Raw genomic sequence first — 23,813 nt, forward strand, 5'->3', positions numbered from 1 at the left:
GCTGATGCTACCATATTATATTAAGCTACAGAATCAGGGTTCTCCAACTAAAAGCAGGGGGAAGGGACCTGTGGCTTGCTAGAACATAGAAGAGATTCTTGACTCGTGGAAGAATGTCCAAAAGTTTTTTCTGAAGGAGGAAAAGGAAAAATACAATAATTGCCCCATTGGCAATAACTGCATGCAGTAAAATGTGAAGTAAAAGTAGATCTGTGAATTACACAACTTGCCTTCAAGTGTGGGTTTTGATAATAAGAAACTCTTTTGCTCTGTCTGCATTTTTCATGAAAGTATTAGGAAAGGAGTAATATCAAGATGAAAGTAGGAGCTTACCTTGAATGCCTTCTCACACAGTGGACATTTATGTGGTACACTGTCACTGCCTTTACTGGCACAAACTGGAATGTGTGCATCTCGGTAACGCTTCTCAGCAAAAGTGCCAAAACAAAGATGACAAGTAAAGCTGGTTTCTGCCTTCTGAATGCTATGTGCAGACTGCAAGTGACGATAGAGTTGACCATGAGAGCTAAATGTTTCTGTACATTCTGAGACTTTGCATTTATAGGGCTTGATGTTTAAGTGAACCTGAAATTAATGTAAATGAATGACAAAGTTTGTAAGATCTGAAAAGAAAAATTCAACATCAGCTTTTCTTCCACACTATGCATTCATTACATCTTACACAAAGTATCTACATCAGTCTCCAGATTCATAAATACCCCATACAAATCTTTCTAAGCGAATTTCTAAAAAAAAATTCCTTAAAGCAAACACCTGATCACCACATCCTCTACCACTCCTGAAGCTACATTATTCCTTTCCAATCTTATGCTCTGTACATGCCACAGCCCTCTCAATCACCATTTTCCCACACAGCTTACCAGGCATAATCAACAGACTTATACCTCTATCACTTGAAAATTCACCTTTGCCCCCCCGTGCCTTTAAAAGAGGGTACAATACAAAAATCCTGCCAATCCTATGTTACCTCTTCTAGAGCCATACAGACACTAAAAATCTGAACTAAGGAATAAAAAAATGTTCACTCTTTTCTTGAGAAATTCAACTGTACTTCCATCCATTCCACCGGCATTGCTACCCTTCACCTTATGCACAACACTCACCATCCCTTGTCTTTTCATCATATCACTTGCCATGATTCTCTCACTTTGTATGTCATAGTCACCCAAGACTACCATCCTCTCACCTAACACAATGAACAGTACTTCAAAATACTCACTCCATCTCCTCTTCACCTCTCGTTTGCTTGTTACCACAATCCCATTGGCTTCCTTCAATATTTCTTCCAGTCATTTTTTGTTCTCCTCACACTATTCACCTCATTCCAAAACATTTTGTTATTCTCCCGAGAGCTGCAAATACTCTGACCCCCAACTCTCATTTGTCCTTTTATTTTTTTCAGCCCCTGCACCTTTCCCTTGACCTCTCGATGCATCCTACTGTACATCTCCCAATCATCTGCCCTCCTTCCCTACTCGTAATGTCCACATACCTCTCTTTCCTCTCTCGATAACTTAACTTTATCGTTCCATCACTCAGTACCCTTTCTCACAAGCCCACATTCCACTTTCCACATGCCACACACTTCTCACATTTAACCACTGATTCCTTTAATAAATCCAATTCCATGCCCTTTTCCTTAATTTCATTTACTCGCTCCTTTCCCCATTCTTTGCTCAATCTCTCCTGGCATTTCCTAACATAAGCCTTTTTTCCTTTTTCCAAGCTGACTCACTTTAATCATCCTTTTCTCACCCATATAATTTCCTTTCTCCCTAAAGCTCCTATAAACTTTCATCCTTATCTCCATCAAGAAGTGATCAGGCATCCCACCAGCTGTTCCTCTCAGCACATACATCCAAAAGATCCCTCTGGCATACCTCTCAATCATGACATAATCCAGTATCGCTTGCTGATCATCAGTCCCACTCTCCCATGTACATTTGTGTATATCCCTGTTCTTAAACCAGGTATTCCCAACCACTAAGAGTCCTTTTTCAGCACATAAATATACAAGCTTCTTGCCACTTTCATTCATAATGGGTATCCCATGCCTCATAATCATATCCTCAACTGCCACTTCATCAATTCTAGCATTCAAATCACCAATCACATTTCCTTGATCCCTCACATCAGAATTCCTGAAACACTCCTGCAGTTCCTCTCAAAACACTTGCGTTTCTTTCCCACTCCTCTTGCTACCAGAGGTGTAAACATCAACAATAATTCATATCTCATAATCCACTTCCTTTTCACACACTTCAATCTAGAGGTCCCTTACACTCTTTCAAGTATTCCCTAAATTTCTCCTCCAGCAGACATTTCATCCCCTCCTTTGCCACTGCCCTTACACTAACCTCAGACTTCACCCTAGGGCATTCCCAATCCACTCTTCCTTCTTTCCATTGAGGTTTGTTTCACTAGAGTCAAAACATGCAGGTTCCTCTCCCCAAATATACTATTCATCTCCTTCTCATCCTAGTTACATCTATGCACATTCAGACTCCCTGGCCTGAGCCTTCATGGAGGATAAACATTCCTTTCTTAACTCCTGATTTGTCTTTTATCTATATTTACTTATTATACTTTGTCACCGTCTCCCGCGTTATCGAGGTAGCGCAAGAAAACAGACGAAAGAATGGCCCAACCCACCCACATACACATGTATGTACATACACGTCCACACAAGCACATATACATACCTATACATTTCAACGTATACATATATATATACATACACAGACATATACATACATACACATGTACATACTTCATAATTGCTGCCTTTATTCATTCCCGTTGCCACCCTGCCATGCATGAAATGACAACTCCCTCCCCCACATGCGCACAATGTAGTGCTAGGAAAAGTCAACAAAGGCTACATTCGTAGCTGTCATGTATAATTCACTGAAACCATAGCTCCCTTTCCTCATCCAGGCCCCACAAAACTTTCCATGGTTTACCCCAAATGCTTCACATGCCCTGGTTCAATCCATTGACAGCATGTCGGCTCCGGTATACAACATTAATCTTTCAGGAACTTAAATATCTTCCATGTGACAAAGGGAACATGTGGATAGAACTCTTTCTCCCCTAACTCCAGGGGATAGGGTAAAAATTCTAAATCAATGCTAACATAATCACAAATTGTTAAATACTTGTATACAACTGTTGTTGAAGTCAAGAGCCGAGTGTTGTTTAGTGTATGACACTGACAATCTTCATAAACATTTCATATAAGTACAAGTGTAAACTTGCTTCCTTTGAAGTGTACTCTAATGATCTACTGTATGTATGTAGTAATTCAGACACATTTATTTATTTCATTTATTTTGGGAGGGAACGAGGAGAAGAGGGAGACCAAATTGGAGGTGGAAAGATGGAGTGAAAAGGATTTTGTGTGATCGGGGCCTGAACATGCAGGAGGGTGAAAGGAGGGCAAGAAATAGAGTGAATTGGAGCGATGTGGTATACAGGGGTTGACGTGCTGTCAGTGGATTGAATCAAGGCATGTGAAGCGTCCGGGGTAAACCATGGAAAGCTGTGTAGGTATGTATATTTGCGTGTGTGGACGTGTGTATGTACATGTGTATGGGGGGGGGTTGGGCCATTTCTTTCGTCTGTTTCCTTGCGCTACCTCGCAAACGCGGGAGACAGCGACAAAGTATAAAAAAAAAAAAAAAAAAAAAAAAAAAAAAAAAAAAAAAAATTTGCTTTGTCGCTGTCTCCTGCGAGGTAGTGCAAGGAAACAGACGAAAGAATGGCCCAACCCACCCACATACACATGTATATACATACATGTCCACACACGCAAATATACATACCTATACATCTCAATGTATACATATATATACACACACAGACATATACATATATACACATGTACATAATTCATACTGTCTGCCTTTATTTATTCCCATTGCCACCTCGCCACACATGGAATAACAACCCCTTCCCCCCTCATGTGTGCGAGGTAGCGCTAGAAAAAGATAACAAAGGCCCCATTCATTCACACTCAGTCTCTAGCTGTCATGTAATAATGCACCGAAACCACAGCTCCCTTTCCACATCCAGGTCCCACAGAACTTTCCATGGTTTATCCCAGACGCTTCACATGCCCTGCTTCAATCCACTGACAGCATGTCGACCCTGGTATACCACATCGTTCCAATTCACTCTATTCCTTGCACGCCTTTCACCCTCCTGCATGTTCAGGCCCCGATCACTCAAAATCTTTTTCACTCCCATCTTTCCACCTCCAATTTGGTTGCCCACTTCTCCTCGTTCCCTCCACCTCTGACATATATAACCTCTTGGTCAATCTTTCCTCACTCATTCTCTCCATGTGACCAAACCATTTCAAAACACCCTCTTCTGCTCTCTCAACCACACTCTTTTTATTTCCACACATCTCTCTTACCCTTACATTACTCACTCGATCAAACCACCTCACACCACATATTGTCCTCAAACATCTCATTTCCAGCACATCCACCCTCCTGCGCACAACTCTATCCATAGCCCACGCCTCACAACCATACAACATTGTTGGAACCACTATTCCTTCAAACATACCCATTTTTGCTTTCCGAGATAATGTTCTCGACTTCCACACATTCTTCAAGGCTCCCAGAATTTTCGCCCCCTCCCCCACCCTATGATTCACTTCCACTTCCATGGTTCCATCCGCTGCCAGATCCACTCCCAGATATCTAAAACACTTTACTTCCTCCAGTTTTTCTCCATTCAAACTTACCTCCCAATTGACTTGACCCTCAACCCTACTGTACCTAATAACCTTGCTCTTATTCACATTTACTCTCAACTCTCTTCTTTCACACATTTTACCAAACTCAGTCACCAGCTTCTGCAGTTTCTCACATGAATCAGCCACCAGTGCTGTATCATAAAATAACAGACATAAAATAACAAAATAACTCTTTAAAATATATGGACAGTAATGACATCAAATTAATTCTAACAGGAATCATTATGAAAGAATCAACACAGAACACTTTCTAACAGAGAAATCAGATACTTATTTAACCTCGTACACAGCCATAACACTCCTAAATAATAAAATTATCCTCCAGAGGGTCTCACCTGGAAAGATGCCAATTAATTCAATGAAAAATAGTTATATATTTCAAAGTCTGCTTAGTTTCTCTCTTGTGTATTTCTGTGTGAATATAACAAAATTAAGGCACACAAGCTCTAATACATACCTTATTATAATGGCCAATGAGGTCTCTTTTCCGTACATATGAAGCACTGCAATATTCACATGCAAAATTCTGTCCTTTGTGTGATGCAGCAAAATGATCACAAGCACCTCGCTGGGAAGAAAAGCCTTTATGACACTCACTACATATCCAAGGTTTGGTTGAAGCTCCTTCAACACGGTAACACATTTTCTTTCGTTCTTCATGTATCTGGGCACGTTTCCTGCCCTGTAAAGCAACAAAGGAAATAAATGGAATGAAACTTTTAAACAAAAATTCTGATAACTTATCATTAAAACTATGAACAAAACTTAAATAGTTATATGAACTATGAGGGAGAATGAATGGCTTGTGTGTGTATTACATCTGATACCCAGAACAGTTTGTGTTTTGCAGATTGGGAGCAATAGGCCACTGAAGGTGGCAGGAGGGTGCAGATTGGATTCATGTCTGTCTGGAGTCAAAAGGGTGGCTGAGGGCTTCTGTGAGGTAGACATTCTGGTCTAGGTAGGTCAATGTTCCAACTGTGTAATCTTATCTTGCATGTTAATTGTTGCCTCTGTGGTGTCATGATGTTATGTTGTGACAGGTTTTGTGCAGATCAGCAAGAAGTAATAGGATGTCACACAGGAAGAGACTGAAAAGGGTAGGAGAAATAACAGCTCCTGGGGAAACCCCACTATATATAACTTACCGATTTTAGAAGTGAAGAGTTTGAGTGGCCAACTATCCTTTGAACTAGAATCAAACTGACCATAATAGAAAGTACAATCCCTATACACCTTATCTCAACCTGAGAGTAAAGTAGTCATAGACTGTAAATGCGTGACATTTTACCTTAATTAAGATGCCCTTTCTATTTACTAAAAGAATTCATATTTCCTCATAATTATTCTATCGTGAATAAAATGTTTCTTACAAAACTCACCAGAACTCTGCTTTTTGGTGCGAAGAGTTTGTTCTTATTTGTATTTCCATCTTCTCCAGGAGGTGCAGTGGAAGAATGCTGTTCTTCACCATCTGCACAAAATTCTTCCAAACCACCCATGAACTTTGTCAAATCCCTCTGCTTATCTTTGTCTCCCTGACTTTCAATCGAGCTATTATCATCTGTACTTCCATCTTCAGTTTTAAGTAAAGGCATATCGGGCTTTCTTCTCTTGGAAGTTGAATGGCATTGCAAATCATCATCATCTCCAGTATCTAATTCTCTCACTGCACTATTAGAAGACAAAGTTAAGTGTTTAGAAGATACAGAGTTATTGATCTCGCAACTGTTCTCTGAGTTAAGGTTAGACTCATCCTCACATTGCATCTGACATTCTTCTTCAGGTCCAACATGAGAATCTTTAATTTTTCCTTCAACCCTTTTCATTAATATGTCTTCTAAACATGATTCTGAATTTGACTGATCTTTTTTACTTAAATCTGAGTTTTCTACATAGAACTGTTCTTCTTGTAAAGCAGTTAATGAACTGGGAGAATTACCTGTCACCTCAGTCCATGAGGCTGATTCAGAGTTAGGTATCATACTGTCAATATCATTTTGCGTAGGTTCCTCTTTTATCTGTACCTGTTCCATTAATTTAGCTGGTGTTCTAGTTATTTGTTTTTCATGACATTTTGCTTCTTTTGAACATGTTCCATTCTTAACACTAACATCAATCATATTTTCTTTTTCCTTTTTTACAATATCCTTTGTGATGAATTTAACCATACCTTTCATACATGCCCTTTCCACTTCATCACTGACAAGAACTGGGGTCCATTTTTCCTTTTCTTGTTTTCTTGGTCTCCCAGGTCTCTTCCGTGGCTTTGTGATTTCCATTATCTCACAAGTATCTTTCATATAAGCTTCTATATCTGCCAGACTTTTTCCAATACCTTCAATCATGTTATGTTTTGCTATGTTTGTGTCATGTGTTTCACTACCAATTTCTCCACTCAAAGTAACTTGATTAGGATACTTTTCAGATGGAATAGAATTCTTGTCTATAACATGCTGATCTTCAACTCTACTTCTAAGCCTTGATATCAAGTCACACTTGACAGAATTTAACTTATCTTCAATATCTGAAATTCTGTCAATGAGGTGCACACACTTCTTACATAATACCCAAGGCTCTACTAATGACTGAGCATCAATTACACATGGAAAAAACTGTTGAAATTTTTTCAAGGCATCTGACTGATCTCCATGAGGGATCTTATTAAACCACTTAGAAAATTTTCGGAAGTCTATATTAGTATAGACTCCACATGCTATACACTGTGGTTTTATCACCTGTGTTGATTTCATGGATTCATCTAAAATTATTGTGACATTTTCAAACTCTTCCAACATATCCACAGGTTCTACTTTCACCTGAACTTCTTCTGCTGTTTCATCAAAAAATGATGTAGATGATTCAACTAGGTCTTCTTCTTTTTCATCCAGTGTTGTGTCAGTTTTCACCCTCACAGGTCGGTCAGATTTGGCTAAATGATAACTCTCCTTATGGGCATCAAGGTCTGTCACCGAAGGGAATAATTTAAAACACAAGTAGCAACGATGAGTTCTATCTCTACCAGCTCTATTAGTTCTTTGATATTTTTGTTCTATTGTCATTCTTTTTATTTGCTGATGATAATGCTTGGATTTAACTTTAAACTCAACATCATTCTTTATGTTTTCTAAATCTGAAGAATTCTTTGCAGACTTTTTTCTGGTATGAAGTGTATTTAATGCAGCATTATTCTCATCCACTTTCTCAGCTATAACACTATTGATAGTATCTTTCATAACTTTTTTACCTTGTTCTGTGTGTTCCATATCAAAATCATCCCCTAAATTTGATCCTTCATATTCTTTTTCTTTCTTGCTTTCTCTCTCATTCACTGAATTTTCAAGACAAACTGATTTTCTCTTTGAATCAATTTTCCCTTTCACTTTGCAATTTAACACATGTTCTCTGTAAATCTTTGGTGTGATATATTTTTTTCCACATTTATCACAAACCTGTGACTTTTCATGAATTTTACGGTGTCTCAGAATTTCCTTTAAAACAGTGCATTTATATGAGCACAAGCGGCATTCAAATGATTCCTCCATGCTGTGAACCTCTTGTATATGAGAACGTACATACTGCATATTCAAGAATTTCTTTCCACATATGAAACACTCATCGTCCCATTCCTTGTGATAACGGTGCCGGTGGATTTGAAGGGATCTTTCTGAATGTAAAGTAGCACCACAATCCTCACAAGTTAACAGAGAGAATCTGCAAAAACAAAGTTTTAAGTAAGTATTTCACAAACACAAAATATCATAAGAAGCACATCCATTGTGATAAGAGAGGAGAAATGTGAACTAATCACATTTCCAGTTCAAGATATATTGAGGAGTAAAACCCAATAGTTAATTTTGTAATATTTTTCAGTTATTGACAGTTCATGAGTTACATAACTATCTACCAAAGTAAACTGTGTACAATATACCATATCATTTGCTGAGTATAAGATGAGTAATAAGTTCACACACACACTAACTGTTCCATATCTACCAGCAATTACTAGATATTCCATATGTACCACACACTTCCTCTGCTGTATTTGTGAATATCCTAATAATCATTAGTTCATGAGTAAGGAACAGCCTATCAAAAATACTGCGTAGAAAAAAATATAATCTACTATGTTACTTGTTGAAATAAATCATAGAATAAGTTTCCATGATTGCTAGCTAATAACTTACCATGTTCATTTGCTGTTCCATCTCTACAACTCATTTTTCTAGAAATTTTAGAGAATATCTAAATAATCATTATTTCAATCATTATTTCAAGACTCAATACAACCTGCTGAGGAGAACTGTGAAGAAAAGATACACAAGAAATACAATTTACATTACCATTTACAGAACATAAGTTGAACTGTGTTACCATGCTTGTGGTACCTCAGTCTACTGGGAAGCCATTGGGGAACTAGAGGACAGCTCTGCCTATGCTATGACATAAGAGGCCTTGGAGCACCAATAATCCAAATCTCACATCAATATGCTGACGAGCCAGTTTTTCGTGAATATTTGAATGTGATGACACATTTGCAATATGAGAGAACAGTTGTGATTTGGTTTGATGAAACATGCATCCAAATCAACAAAGTGTTAATGTTAGATAAAAACTTTTCTTAATAGGATCTTTTGTCATGACCCAGCACCTCAAAAGCATTTGAAAGAGTGTGGCACAAATCTTTGCTCACTAAATTTCCTACCTTTAACTTTCCCACCTTTTTTTCTCTAATGCAATCTTTTTCAGTTATTCCATTGCAGTAACCGTTAGTATGCTACTGTCCTCAAATATGGCATGTGCTTTCTAGCCACTAGGTGAATTCTGCATGTACTGTACATTGGCTATAGATGGCAACCCAAACAAAGCATGAGTCAATGGTAGTGCCTGAAGGTCTCTGTAATCTGCTTGTTAGTACAATGGCCCTTTTAAAGAGCCTCACAATATTTGTGGCACCCACCATCTATTACTACCCATAGCACCCACAGCATGGTGCACTAATGCCATCCTTGCTTAGAACTAGCCATCTGGTAAATAATGTTTTTCTAAACAACAAATGCTAAGTCTTAGTTCTTAGGAAAAGAAAATGATGGTTTTGATAGTTTTTCTACACCAAATCATATGAATAAAAAGAGTTATTAAATGTACCTGAATGTAACTTGCATACATAGCTTAACATATCACCGGGAGGCTAGTCAGGTAATGGTACTGTAGAAACTCTGGCTTATCCTCAGGGATACAAATTTCTCTCACCCAACACTTTTATAAAGGACAAGATCCTACACTTTTATAAACGACAAGATCCTATCATGCACTGTCATTTATAAGTGTTGGTGGCAACCACTTCACCAGCATTATGATAGAATCCTGATTTTTGGGACCCCTCAATCTTGCTTAGACTGGCCCACTATCACCAAAAATGTCAACCATTATATCATCAATGGTAAGCATGCCAGGGCAAAGAGACTCTTTAGAAATCACGATGACTAATTATCACCTTGTATCCCTCAAAAATAACCTAAGAAGTGAGAATCTTGTTTAACAAAATGCTTACAGTACACTAGGAGCATGAACGACTAGTTATGTACACCATGGGCTATCTGAGAGGTAGTAGTTCAAGAGCAAAAACCTTAGAAGTGATCAAATACTCCTGAGGTGAAACAATGTCAGAAAAAAAAATTGAGCTATATGCCAGCTGGGCCTACAAATCTTTTGACTTGGATCCATCTTGAGAATTCCATGATCATTAAGGGAAAACAAGGCAGAAACAAGGTGATCTCAAGAGACACAAATAATCCAGGAAAGGTACAGAAATTTGACAGAAGGTGCCCCAGAAAGCAAGTTTTTCTACATAAATACTTTTCTATATGAAAAACTTGGTCCTGAAAGGAGTTACCTGTATTTCCATACTTTGGGCACCTTGGTCCACTAATGTTTCATGACACAATAATGGTCAAGTGTGAGACTGTCAGCTTAGTGGGCAAAATTGCCCATCATGAATGAAGCATTGCTCATCTACAAGTAGCTCTCAGTGCGCCTAACCATGTGAGATAGGCTTTTTTTGTTTTTTAATAGAAAAACACCCTTATCCGAGGATCTAGCAATGGGGGCCTCTGATCTACAAAAACGTTAGTCAAGTTCAACAAGGCAGAACCAAATCAGATGAGGCTTAACTTATCAAAGTTCAACCCCAGTTGGTACAACACCGGGGTACGAATTAGTGTAGCCACTCTGGGACAACACCACTCCAATTCTTACCAGTGTACATATACCCTGTAAGAGACCTATACACGAAAAGCATCCAAGAGAACAGAAAAGGCAAACCATCAAAGTTCCAAAGAGAAGTAAAAGGGGAAGGGGTAGGATAAATGTGACCATACATAACAGAAAATGGTAACAATCTAAATATGTAGTAATCTAACAAAAGCACAAAATATCAAAATAATTAGCCGTAAATGTACACACTTAAGTCTAAGGAAGTCAGAAGGGGATACGTACTTAAAGTAGGGCTAGAACTAAACGTCCATAATGTTAGGGATCCTAAGAACTGAGGTAACCTGGGTAACTGGCATATGAGGCTGTGGGATGATGACCTTAATGCCAAAGGAGGGAGAGGGTACTGACTAGAAGGGCATATGTGGACCGAGATGTTGGCCATAATTACTGAGCAAGAGGCTGATAAGAGGTTAGATGCATTTAAACCTAGAGATCTTAGAAATTCCCTTAATGCCTGGAGAGAAAAGTGAATCTATAGAGATGGTATTTTAATCCCATTGGCAAAAGCCCTCTGCATAGGTGAGAAAATGGAAGTGCATCATATTCAGATAATCAAATCAATGGACAAAATTATGGGAGAATGTTTCAAACACTGGCATTCAAACTTTAAACTAGAGACCCACAAGGAAAATATAACTTTATAACAGATTTTTGATATGTTAATATTGTGAGTATGGATGACAGAATATACAATATACTGTAGTCATAATAATATACAAATAATTCTTAAAGCTAAATATAGCTGCAAAAGCAATGCACATACCTTTTGTTAACTTTATTTACTTCATGTTCTTTTTTTGTATCTACTGGCCGTAGGACTTTCACCTGAAAAAGTAGTAAAGATTATATTCAGGGTAAGAAATGCATAACATGATACACACAAAACAGATATCAAATACATGTTCCCCATGAGTTGAGTAAAATTAATTGAAAGGAAATTCAGAACAACTACACAATGTGAAAAAACATGGTATTACACACACACATATATATATATATATATATACACACACATAACACCCATACACGCACATATGCATATCAACATATACATACATATACATATCAACATATACATACATATATATATCAACATATACATACATGTACACAGACATATATACACATGTACATATTCAAACCTGCTTGCCTTCACCCATTCCTGTCGTCACCCCAACCCACTTGAAGCAGCTTCGTTACCCCATGCTTCAGCGAGGTAGCGCCAGGAAAACAAACAAAGAAAAGGCCACATTCGTTCACACTCAGTATCTAAATGTCATGTGCAATGCACTGAAACCACAGCTCCTATCCATATCCAGGCCCCCAGACCTTTCCATGGTTCACCCCAGACACTTCACATGCCCTGGTTCAGTCCATTGACAACACATCAACCCTGGTATACCACACCATTCCAATTCACTCTATTCCTTGCACGCCTCTCACCCTCCTGTATGTTCAGGCCTCATTCACTCAAAATATTTTTTACCCCATCCTTCCTCCTCCAATTTGGTCTCCTGCTTCTCCTTGTTCCCTCCACCTCTGACACATATATCCACTTTGTCAATCTTTCCTCACTCATTCTCTCTATATGTCCAAACCATTTTAACACGCCCTCTTCTGCTCTCTCAACCACACTCTTTTTATTTCCACACATCTCTCTTGCCCTTTCATCACATACATAATCAAACCACCTCACACCACATACTGTCCTTAAACATTTCACTTCCAACACATCCACCCTCCTCTGTACAACCCTGTCTGTGGCCCATGCCTCATAACCATACAACACTGATGGAACTACAATTTCTTCAAACATACCCATTTTTGCTCTCCGAGATAACGTTCTCTCCTTCCATACATTCTTCATTGGTCCCAGAACCTTCGCCCCCTTCCCCACCCTGTGACTCATTTCTGCTTCCATCGTTCCATCCACCGTTAAGTCCACTCCCAATTATCTAAAGCACTTCACTTCCTCCAATTTTTCTCCATTCAAACTTACATCCTAGTGAACTTGTCCCTCCACCCTAATGAACCTAATAACCTTGCTCTTATTCACATTTACTCTCAACTTTTTCCTTTCACACACTTTTCCAAAGTCAGTCACCAACATCTGCAGTTTCTCACTTGATTCAGCCACTAGAGCTGTATCATCAGCAAACAACAACTGACACTTCCCAAGCCCTCTTATTCCCAAAAGACTGCATACTCACCCCTCTCTCCAAAATTCTTGCATTTACCTCCCAAACCATCCCATCCATAAACAAACTGAACAACCATGGGGACATCACACATCCCTGCCACAGACTGACATTTACTGGGAACCAATCACTCTCCTCTCTTCCTACTCGTGCACATGCCTCACATCCTTGGTTAAAAGTTTTCACTGCTTCTAGCAACTTACCTCCCACAGCATATACTCTTAAGACCTTCCACAAAGCATCTCTATCAACCCTATCATATGCCTGCTCAAGATCCATTAATCCATCTGTTTTCTAAGTATTTCTCACATACATTCTTCAAAGCAAACTCCTAATCCACACATCCTCTACCACTTCTGAAACCACACTGCTCTTCCCAAATCTGATGCTTCGTACATGCCCTCACCCTTTCAATCAATACCCTCCCATACAATTTTCCAGGAATACTCAACAAACTTATGCCTCTATAGTTTGAACACTCACCTTTATCCCCTTTGCCTTTGTACAATGGCACTATGCATGCATTCCGCCAATCCTCTGGCACTTCACCATAGTCCATACATACATTGAATATCCTTACCAACCAATCAACAACACAGCACCCCCTTTTATAATAAATTCCACTGCAATAACATCCAAACTTGCCAGATTTGATCTTCCAGAAAGCTTTCACTACCTCTTCTCTCTTAACCAAACCATTCTCCCTGACCCTCTCACTTCGCACACCACCCCGACCAAAGAACCCTATATCTGCCACTCTATCATCAAACACATTCAACAAACCTTCAAAATACTCACTCCATCTACTTCTCACTTTTTCACTACTTGCTATCACTTCCCAACTTGCCCCCTTCACCGATGTTTCAATTTGTTCTCGTCTTACGCAGAATCTTGTTTCGACTCATGTCATTATAACCTTTGGGCTTTCAGAGAAAAATTAGAAAATTTTTCACTGTTTCCAAACACTAGGTCTGGTCTTTTACCATCCATTGATGGGTTTAGAACAGGCAAAACCACAGTTTTGCTGGAGAATATGTCAAGTTTAGAAGTAGTCTTTTTCATCCCTTCTTGGAAGTTTCTTTAAAGAGCCTATTCCTTTGCTTTCTCAGGGGCTATTATTGGAGGAAATCTAATGAAGAGATCTTTAGCACTCTTCTTCCACCTTCACCAAAGTACCTTAGTTTAGACATGGCAATGCTACCCTGTGTAGTTCTGAGATTCCCCTTTCAAGAAAACAGTTCCAGAGTTCCTTCACATAGACATTAAGGGTATTGTTGTTTTGGGGTTATTTCATATCTAAAAGATTTTCTTTTACTCTTCTCCTTCATGTAGGCATGCTAAAGGAATAAACTGTGCAGAGAGAAATGAAAGTTTTTAGAAGTGAAAAACCACTTCCCTCTGAGACATTGTACCGAGAGCAATATTTCCTAGTATTTGCATCCTGCTCTGCCTTTCCCGTCTTTTTCCAAAAATGCTTTCTCCTGACCTTGGTGGCCAGCTTTGGTTAGCACCTGTCATCTGCAAAATATAAGCTCATGGTGGTTGTTGGTGGGTAGGCTGATGACATCAGTCCAGTGGTGGTTGCATACTGGACATGTGTGGCCCCAACATATGAGCATTGGCTGAAGTTAACTTGGTTATTCATTCACCAATCAATGAGAGTGCAAGCTAAATCCTGATCTGAGTATTCCTTGGGAATTTCTCATGCTCATGGGACACCACCTTCAAGATAGAATGTTTTTAGAATTTCAAAACCTGCATACTTTGTCATTTTCATCCACATTAAGTCCTGCCATATCAAATGGCCTTCATCTCTTATATTGCATCATTATATATGAATCTTCTTTGTCATATCCTGTTCTGCCTTCCCCTCATTTTTTGAGATGCCTGTAACCCATAAAATGTGAGCTTCTGGTAGCTGTTGGGGGGAAGGTCAATGACAACAGGCCAATGGTGGTTGTTGATGGGGCAAGACCAGCCCCATTCTATAAGCAATAGCTGCCAACACCTTGGTCATTCACAAAAAGAAAGCTATTGCCTTCTCACTGAATTATGAAGATGCAGGCTGAATCCTGACCTGAGTATTCCCAGGGAATTTCTCATGCTCTTGGGAAACCATCTCATAGAGAAAAGGTTCTTCACTCACATTGTCTTTCCTACCTCCCACCATGTCAAAACAGAATACATTTGCCAATTCTAATTTTGTTTTTAATTCCCACTGTTCTTTAAATTTTCTCTCCAATATATTTTCTCAAAATTCATCTCTGAAACATTTTTTTTTTTTTTTTTTTTCATACTATTCGCCATTTCCCGCGATAGCGAGGTAGCGTTAAGAGCAGAGGACTGGGCCTTTGAGGGAATATCCTCACCTGGCCCCCTTCTCTGTTCCTTCTTTTGGGAAAAAAAAAAAAAAAAAAAAAAAAAAAAAAAATCTCTGAAACATATCTGTTCTTAATGAATCTTCATATGTTTCATGATCTCTGACTTATTTAACCATTACATTGTTAATAAACAACTTTTAAGCTAATAATACCCATTTTTCAAAAAAAAAAGTAAAAGTAATCAAGCACACTGAAGTATCAAAAACAGAATAGGATAATTCTAAAATTGAGTTATCGAAAAAGTGTCATCAATAAATCATTTTATCTTTTGCATACATACCATAGACCCACATGCAGATGCAATATTCTGTAATGTGGTCTTCTGGCCATTTGGTCCTGTCTGTCTGAACTCTGCAACAGATGATAAGTTGTGGGCAATCATCTCTCCTCTGTCCGTATGTACAACTGTTCCCTCTCCAAGAGTATTAGAAGATATCTGCACTGCTGGATTGAGAAAAAATACAGAAAAATCATATAATCCTCTATTATGGTTTATAAGAAAACAGTGATATATGCATTCTCTGTATGAATATATCCAACCCAAGAGAAAAAGTAACTTATCCCACTTATGCATGGAAATGAAACAGTAAAAGAGAAAAATATTTTTCCCAAAAGATGAATCTTCTAATCATTCACTATCATACTGCACCTCAAATTCGTTTGATAAACGTTTTCAAACTCACATCATTCACCATTGATTGCTATGCCGCAATCTCTTGCACTGTGGTTAATCCAGTACTGCTGCCCTTCACTGCTTCAAACTTTCCCTTTCCTATTTTCATTCATGATATATATTTTTTCATTATCTACCAACTTTAAATACTAGACATACTGCCTTCCACCACAAAGCAATCTACTGAAATACATGTAATTCCTCATCCCATTCCTCTACTTTTGATTTTCCTCTACGTATTTCCACTAGTCAAACTGTTTTTTTTATGATTGACTACCATTTCCTGCATTATCAGGGTAGCACCATAAACTGATGAAAAAAGGCCTTATTTGCCCTATCCATTCTCTAACTGTCATATATAATGCACCAAAACCACAGCCCCCTATCCACAACCAGGCCCTACACAAAATTGCATTAATTTTCTCCCTATCACTTTCACTGGCAGTCTAACTTCCTTATCCATCCACTCACTACTCTTTCTCATGTGGTCACATCATGACTTCCACATACTCAACAATTCACCTACACATGTAAGTGCTACTTTCCTAAGAACTTTCTCTGCCCTTCTCCTTTACATCAACAGTTTCCTTTCTTCTACAAATATCCAAATGCATTTATATGCTGACAACTAACATCCTGCATATCCTTCAATTCTGCTCCCCCTTCTCTCACTCTAATCGCAACTCATCTCAACACAACTTCCTCAATAAACTCAGATTGGACAGGATAACCCAGTGGGGTAGATGTAATCTGGTTAAGTGTAATGCCTCCAAGATGTGGTTTCTACCCATCTCTCTGTCAAAAATTCCTCACAACTTCCTCTCTCCTTTGATGGTTTTGTAATTCCACCTCTTGATTCAATGATCATACTTGATCCTACAGTCACATCCACTCTATCTTGGAATCCCCACATTATGGATATAAGTAAGTATGCTTCAAATAAACTGGGAGTCCTGTTTAGGTGTGAAGTTTCTTTTCTTCCAAACTATTGCTCCATTTAAACAAAGAATTTATCTGTCCTTGTAAGGAGTACTACTCTCACATCTGGAATGTTTCTAGTTCTGCATCCTTACTTGACATGGTCGAAAGCAGTCCCAGTTACTAACTCTCAGGCTAAATTCAAAACTTGACCCACTTGCCCTACACTGCAATGATGGTTCACTTTCCTTTTTCTATAGGTATTACTATAGTTTTTGCTCCCAGGAGAGGGCTGGTTGTGTGGTCTCACCACTAGCTAAACCATGCAATGCCTAGCAAGCCGCTGCATCCTATGATTACTGTGTGGGTGTTGGCAAATCAAAGGTGGGTCATTCTGATAACTGTTTCTTTCCCTACACCTTAAGTTTTGGAACTCTAACCTCTCATGTCCTTCCTATCAACTTTGATTTTGCACTTTTAAAAGACATGTCTTTCACTTCCTCCAAAATTCATAAATGCTCTCCCTTCTCTCTTCTTTTTCCCCTTCATTAAACTCTAAATTTTCCCCTGCATTAAAGTCTCTATATACTTCAACTTTACCTTTCATTAAACTGTCTATATTTCAATCAAGGTCCATCCATAATGTGTACTTTTGTCTATGACTAGAGCCCCCAAATGTAGGGAAAAAAACTGGTTCTCTCAGCACATTCACATCCAACAAGTTTGCTAGCCTAACTCTTATATCACGTGACCAAATAATGCCAATTGACCCCTTACCCCAATCACCCTTATATATACAATTTTTTCTAACATATATGTTTGTTGTTTCCTGAGATGGCGAGGTATTGTCAGGAAGAGATGAAGAATAGCCTCATTTGCTCATTCACTCTCTAGCTATCATACATATTTTAACTTTCTAAAAGGGGAAACAGAAGAAGGAGTCATGCAGGGAGTGCTCATCCTCCTCAAAGGCTCAGATTGGGGAGTCTAAATGTGTGTGGATGTAACCAAGATGAGAAAAAAGGAGAGATAGGTAGTATGTTTGAGGAAAGGAACCTGGATGTTTTGGCTCTGAGTGAAAGAAGCTCAAGGGTAAAGGGGAAGAGTGATTTGGGAATGTCTTGGAAGTAAAGTCAGGGGTTAGTGAGAGGACAAGAGCAAGGAAAGGAGTAGCACTACTCCTGAAACAGGAGTGGTGGGAGTATGTGATAGAGTGTAAGAAAGTAAACTCTAGACTGATATGGGTAAAATTAAAAGTGGATGGAGAGAGATGGGTGATAATTGGTGCATATGCACCTGGGCATGAGAAGAAAGATCATGAGAGGCAAGTGTTTTGGGAGCAGTTGAGTGAGTGTGTTAGTAGTTTTGATGCACAAGACTGGGTTATAGTGATGGGTGATTTGAATGCAAAGGTGAGTAATGTGGCAGTTGAGGGAATAGTTGGTGTACATGGGATGTTCAGTGTTGTAAATGGAAATGGTGAAGAGCTTGTAGATTTATGTGCTGAAAAAGGACCGGTGATTGGGAATACCTGGCTTAAAAAGAGATTATTTATATTTATTTTGCTTTGTCGCTGTCTCCCGCGTTTGCGAGGTAGCGCAAGGAAACAGACGAAAGAAATGGCCCAACCCACCCCCATACACATGTACATACATACACGTCCACACACGTAAATATACATACCCATACATCTCAATGTACACATATATATACACACACAGACACATACATGTATACACATGCACACAATTCACACTGCCTGCCTTTATTCATTCCCATCGCCACCTCGCCACACATGGAATACATCCCCCTCCCCCCTCATGTGTGCAAGGTGGCGCTAGGAAAAGACAACAAAGGCCCCATTTGTTCACACTCAGTCTCTAGCTGTCATGCAATAATGCCCGAAACCACAGCTCCCTTTCCACATCCAGGCCCCACAGAACTTTCCATGGTTTACCCCAGACGCTTCACATGCCCTGATTCAATCCATTGACAGCACGTCGACCCCAGTATACCACATTGATCCAATTCACTCTATTCCTTGCCCGCCTTTCACCCTCCTGCATGTTCAGGCCCCAATCACTCAAAATCTTTTTCACTCCATCTTTCCACCTCCAATTTGGTCTCCCACTTCTCCTCGTTCCCTCCACCTCCGACACATATATCCTCTTGGTCAATCTTTCCTCACTCATTCTCTCCATGTGCCCAAACCATTTCAAAACACCCTCTTCTGCTCTCTCAACCACGCTCTTTTTATTTCCACACATCTCTCTTACCCTTACATTACTTACTCGATCAAACCACCTCACACCACATAATAATGTATATACATTTACAAAAACATACATAGATACCAAACTACAACAGTTATAATGAAAGATTAACAAAGCATGTTTTCTCATAAGATGTTATCACATAACAGAAAAAAGAAATCAAATCAAAGCATCTTCATGACATGTCTACCAATGATATTAGCTTGCTGGCAAGCAAATGTACCATATCAAAATCATACACTAGAAATAAGCAATATGAACACAGAAAGAATATTGGTCTTTAAGATAAAAGTATAAAAGTAAGATAAATGACAGAAAAAGCAAACTATTCACAAAAAAATTTTAACCTTGACTGGAGCAAACTGTATCGTTACTGACTTGATGATGATAAGACTGACTGCGAAGTCAGGGAGAAAATTTAGAAGCATGATGATATGGATACAGAAAGTAAGGTACAGGTTTAGCAAGTGATCACAACAATGTTACTGAGCAGTCTTGTGACACTGCCCTTCAGGACACTATATGGCTACAATTTTGTGTGCATTAAGTACAACTGTGGTCTGTTTTGTTGTGTCTGTCTGTCTCAATGATGTCATCTACATTATGTGGTTTGTATGGCTTCAAGAGAGAATCATGTGACTGTAGAGCACTTGAAAATTTGTTGCAAATCATATTCATCTTCCTTTTTACTCAAAAAAGGTACTTTTAAAATTAAGTATACAACCCATGCATACCAGCAGTGCTATGTGTACCACTAATTAAGATCCACTGCTTCAGTGAATCTATTACTAATTACTTTAAAAAGCTGATGATTATGAACATCATTATATTAATTCAGAAAGCATAAGGTTATGATTATGTATCCCCTTGTCTATCTCTTCTGACAAGGGTAATTCCATAACATTTTTCTTGCAACTGTAGCTCAGCTCTTATTCTTCATATGTAATCTTTGTCGGTGACAATCTTTGTTGAGAACTGAGTTCATCATTCTGACACTTTTTTTCTTCCTTGTAATATCATCCCTCTTGAAAAGCTGGGTCTGGTTGACCTACGAAGATCAACAAAGCAATGGATAATCTGATAGGGATGGGATTTTCAGCACTCATACTTCATCTGGTTATCAGTTGGCTTACTGGTTTACCTGGATAGACCAGATCCACCTTTCTGGGGAAGGATGAAATCAGAAGGAAGAAAAAAAGTGTCTGGATGGTGAATTTGGCTTTGCCAGTATGTCTTGAAATCTTGCTTACAGACACATTTTTTGCTTTTAAGCAAGAAAAAGTGTCTTTTCTTACTTAGACAACATTTCAGGATGCATGGTTAATCACTTTAGAAAAAAACAACCTGGAACAAATGTAGCAAAGATCTCACTAAAGACAAGAAAAAGTTGCACCCTTCAGTTATCATAAGGTGAATGGGGAGTTAAATCATGACAACTGACTTCTAAGACTGTACAGTACCCTGCTGCTTGAGGTAAGTAAGGCTTGATATCCCTATCATGTGTGAGTTAAAGGTTTCGTTCCAAAAATATGATATATGAAAGCCTTTATATAAATGGCAATCATCAGATTTTTTTTGTGGAGACTAACAACTAGTAGAAGTGAACATAATGAAAATTGGCAATGAATGCGTCGTTGCAGCTAAAAAAGCAAAAAGATATAGAGACCCTAATGTTTTGAGCAGAATCAGCTTGAATCATGTTTTCTGTTTAAGAAACCACATTGCAGAATAAACTTATTGGAAAACTTACCTTTAAGTGGCAGTTTTGGCTTTGTCTTGGAATTTAATCGTATGTAATGTTTATTCCTGGGCAAAGTACAAAGTAAAGGATCTTTAGTAGATACTGACGGTGCACAAGACATCTGAATAGATGTATCTCCACTTGTATTTTTTGTCAAACTTTTCAATGTCTCCAAGCCAGCAATTTTAGTAGAATCCTTCAAAAATATTCCCTGGCTGTTTTTATCTTCTTGATGATATATTGGTACAGCATCCAACTCTGGGGTACTATTCATGACATTTTTGGATGTCAGTGTGTGAACAGCTTGTGTTTGTCCATTTACCAGTGTAGCTTCCTGGTCAACTTCTGTCATATTATCATTCTTGAGCATCACTGATGATACTGAGAATGGACTCCTAAAACAACCAATTATATAAAAAAATGAGATACAGTTTCTGGAAATCATATGATATACAACATGGAAAACAAATGAGAAAATAGACATGTTCTCTTATGCAGGTAGTAGAGAGATAAAATGGGGGTTAAAAAACTGCAGTTAATGAATTAAGATTCTATAAGCAAATACAATACCAAAAAAGTATCATGAGTTTAAATAACAGAGCTGGGAAGATGTACAGTGAAATTCACGTTTTGCATACACTTGATCACTTTTTCATGTCAAACATAGGAATTAGAAAACTTACAAACTGAATTCAGCACAAATAAAACTTCTTTTCCTATCATGTATGTATTGAAGAACACTATTATATTCATAATATATTACTCTCTAATATTGATATGTATAATGATAATGGGCTGAACCAGGGCATGTGAATCAGTTGGGGGAAACCACGGAAAGGTCTTTGGGGTCTGGCTAAACGTAAGGGGCTCTGGTTTTGGTGCATTATTCATGATAACTAGAGAGTGGATGGGAGTGAATGAGGCCATTTCTTAGTCTGTTCCTGGTGCTAACTCACTAGTGCTGGAAATGGAAGACATGTATAAAAGTAGTTTAAATCAAGTAATCTAAAGAATGTACATTCAGCAAATGGTCACACACCTACATGTGTTTGTGTAAAACTAACGAAGTCATAATCACTAAGTCCTTGAGCGAAAATCATATCAATAAAGAAGTGGATAGGTTTATGAGCAAGAGATAAAGAATGCTGTGTGTGCTTTGAATCATGGATAAATTAATGATATGAAGCCTGTTTAATTACATTTGAATCCTTCTGGGAGTGAGAACACTTCACATTTAGATCAAAGGTGTCGGCAATGCCAAGAAATGCCTCATGTAATTCACATCTACTGGGGGGGGGGGATGAAAGGGTCTTCAATGTCAAAATCAGGAAGGCCAAAAAATGAGACTGGAGTTTAGTCTATGTTTGAAAGCTTCGAGTCCCCAGCACATCATATAGGCCTGCTGAATTCTGTGTGTAAAAAGGATGTATGAGGGTGTTGAGATGACCAGTCCTTGAAAAATTATGATCCACAAAATGCAGTTATGCTCCCTCCATCCCACAAGAATATAAGACTCAGGCTCAACTACCCACCAAAGGTAGACCAAACTGTTCCTGCCTACAGTGTAAGTAGACAGCTAGTAAAATGAATGATCTCAATACAGATAATACAGTGCCTGTACATTCTGGCTTTTGGCAGAAGGTAATCCTCAGTGAAGAAGAGTATTAAATGTACTTACACAATCTATTATCAAGTACACTAGACACAGCAACAGTAAATGAAAGTCAACTTGCATAGAAAAATAATAAAGAAAGTATAGGCATATGTGAATGAAGGATTCATGAAACCATCCTATCACAAGCATACTCAAAACCAGGCTTACATATTAACACTCAAATTTACCACAACAGAATGTTTTCCTGATTACACTAAACCAGCAGTAATTTTCTAAATTACCAGGAGGTTTAGGTAGAAATTTTCTACTGTGCAGTTCTCCTTTGGTGCAGAAACCAGAAGCCACAGATGGGTTCCACAGAGAATCACCCACCAGATCTTTTCATCACGTCACCAAAATAACACTGACCACAAAGTAATTACAGTTCTGTCTGCAATGGCATGAAGTCTAAACTGCTTCAGGTAAGTTCAGCAGGGATTAGCAACAGCCCCTTGTGGTCCTCTGACCACAATCTTATTTCTATCTCTTCTAATTTGGCATATCCACCCTCTCACCCTCCCTTGATATGCCAATTTTGGCACTTTGGGTGACTGAGCTGGTGTGATGTGATATACAGGGGAAGACATGCTGTCAATGAGCATATGAAGTGGTCAGGAAAAACCAGTGAAAGATCTGTGGGCTATGGCTGATGATAGGGGGATCTGGTTTCATTGCATCATATAGGCCAGCTAAAGACAGGACATGAGGGAATAAGGCTATTCATCTCTTCCTGGTGCTAACTCACTCAACAGGAAATGGCACACAAAGATGTAATTAATAAGAAAATATACATATGATATTCTTGTTCTTGTGGTCTGCCTTCTGGGATGCCAAGCATTTGTCCTTACACACAGATTGTAGAACATGCACTAAAGTAAACTGGTGTGTTTCAAAGCCATGTGATTAGTTT

At 38.6% G+C, this 23,813-nt stretch overlaps 1 protein-coding gene across 8 annotated transcripts in view; it reads right to left on the minus strand.

Annotated features, from left to right (window-relative positions):
* LOC139756800 (uncharacterized) overlaps positions 1-23,813 on the minus strand; it is a 75,869-nt gene that overhangs the window by 39,224 nt on the left and 12,832 nt on the right. For 6 of the 8 annotated variants that reach the window (XR_011714440.1, XR_011714442.1, XR_011714444.1 and 3 more), the window contains exons 6-11: positions 21,259-21,644; positions 15,925-16,088; positions 11,829-11,890; positions 6,172-8,503; positions 5,247-5,471; positions 334-585 (exon numbers count right to left, since the gene is read on the minus strand). Coding sequence is in view for 2 of the 8 variants with exons in the window: in XM_071676603.1 (XP_071532704.1) it covers positions 334-585; positions 5,247-5,471; positions 6,172-8,503; positions 11,829-11,890; positions 15,925-16,088; positions 21,259-21,644 (3,421 nt within the window). In the remaining 6 variants the exon portion in view is untranslated. The remainder of the gene's footprint in view (positions 1-333; positions 586-5,246; positions 5,472-6,171; positions 8,504-11,828; positions 11,891-15,924; positions 16,089-21,258; positions 21,645-23,813) is intronic. The other 2 variants (XR_011714445.1, XM_071676604.1) reach the window with 1 other exon arrangement.

Source organism: Panulirus ornatus, chromosome 23 (assembly GCF_036320965.1).
Source record: "Panulirus ornatus isolate Po-2019 chromosome 23, ASM3632096v1, whole genome shotgun sequence".
Classification (NCBI taxonomy): Eukaryota; Metazoa; Arthropoda; class Malacostraca; order Decapoda; family Palinuridae; genus Panulirus; species Panulirus ornatus.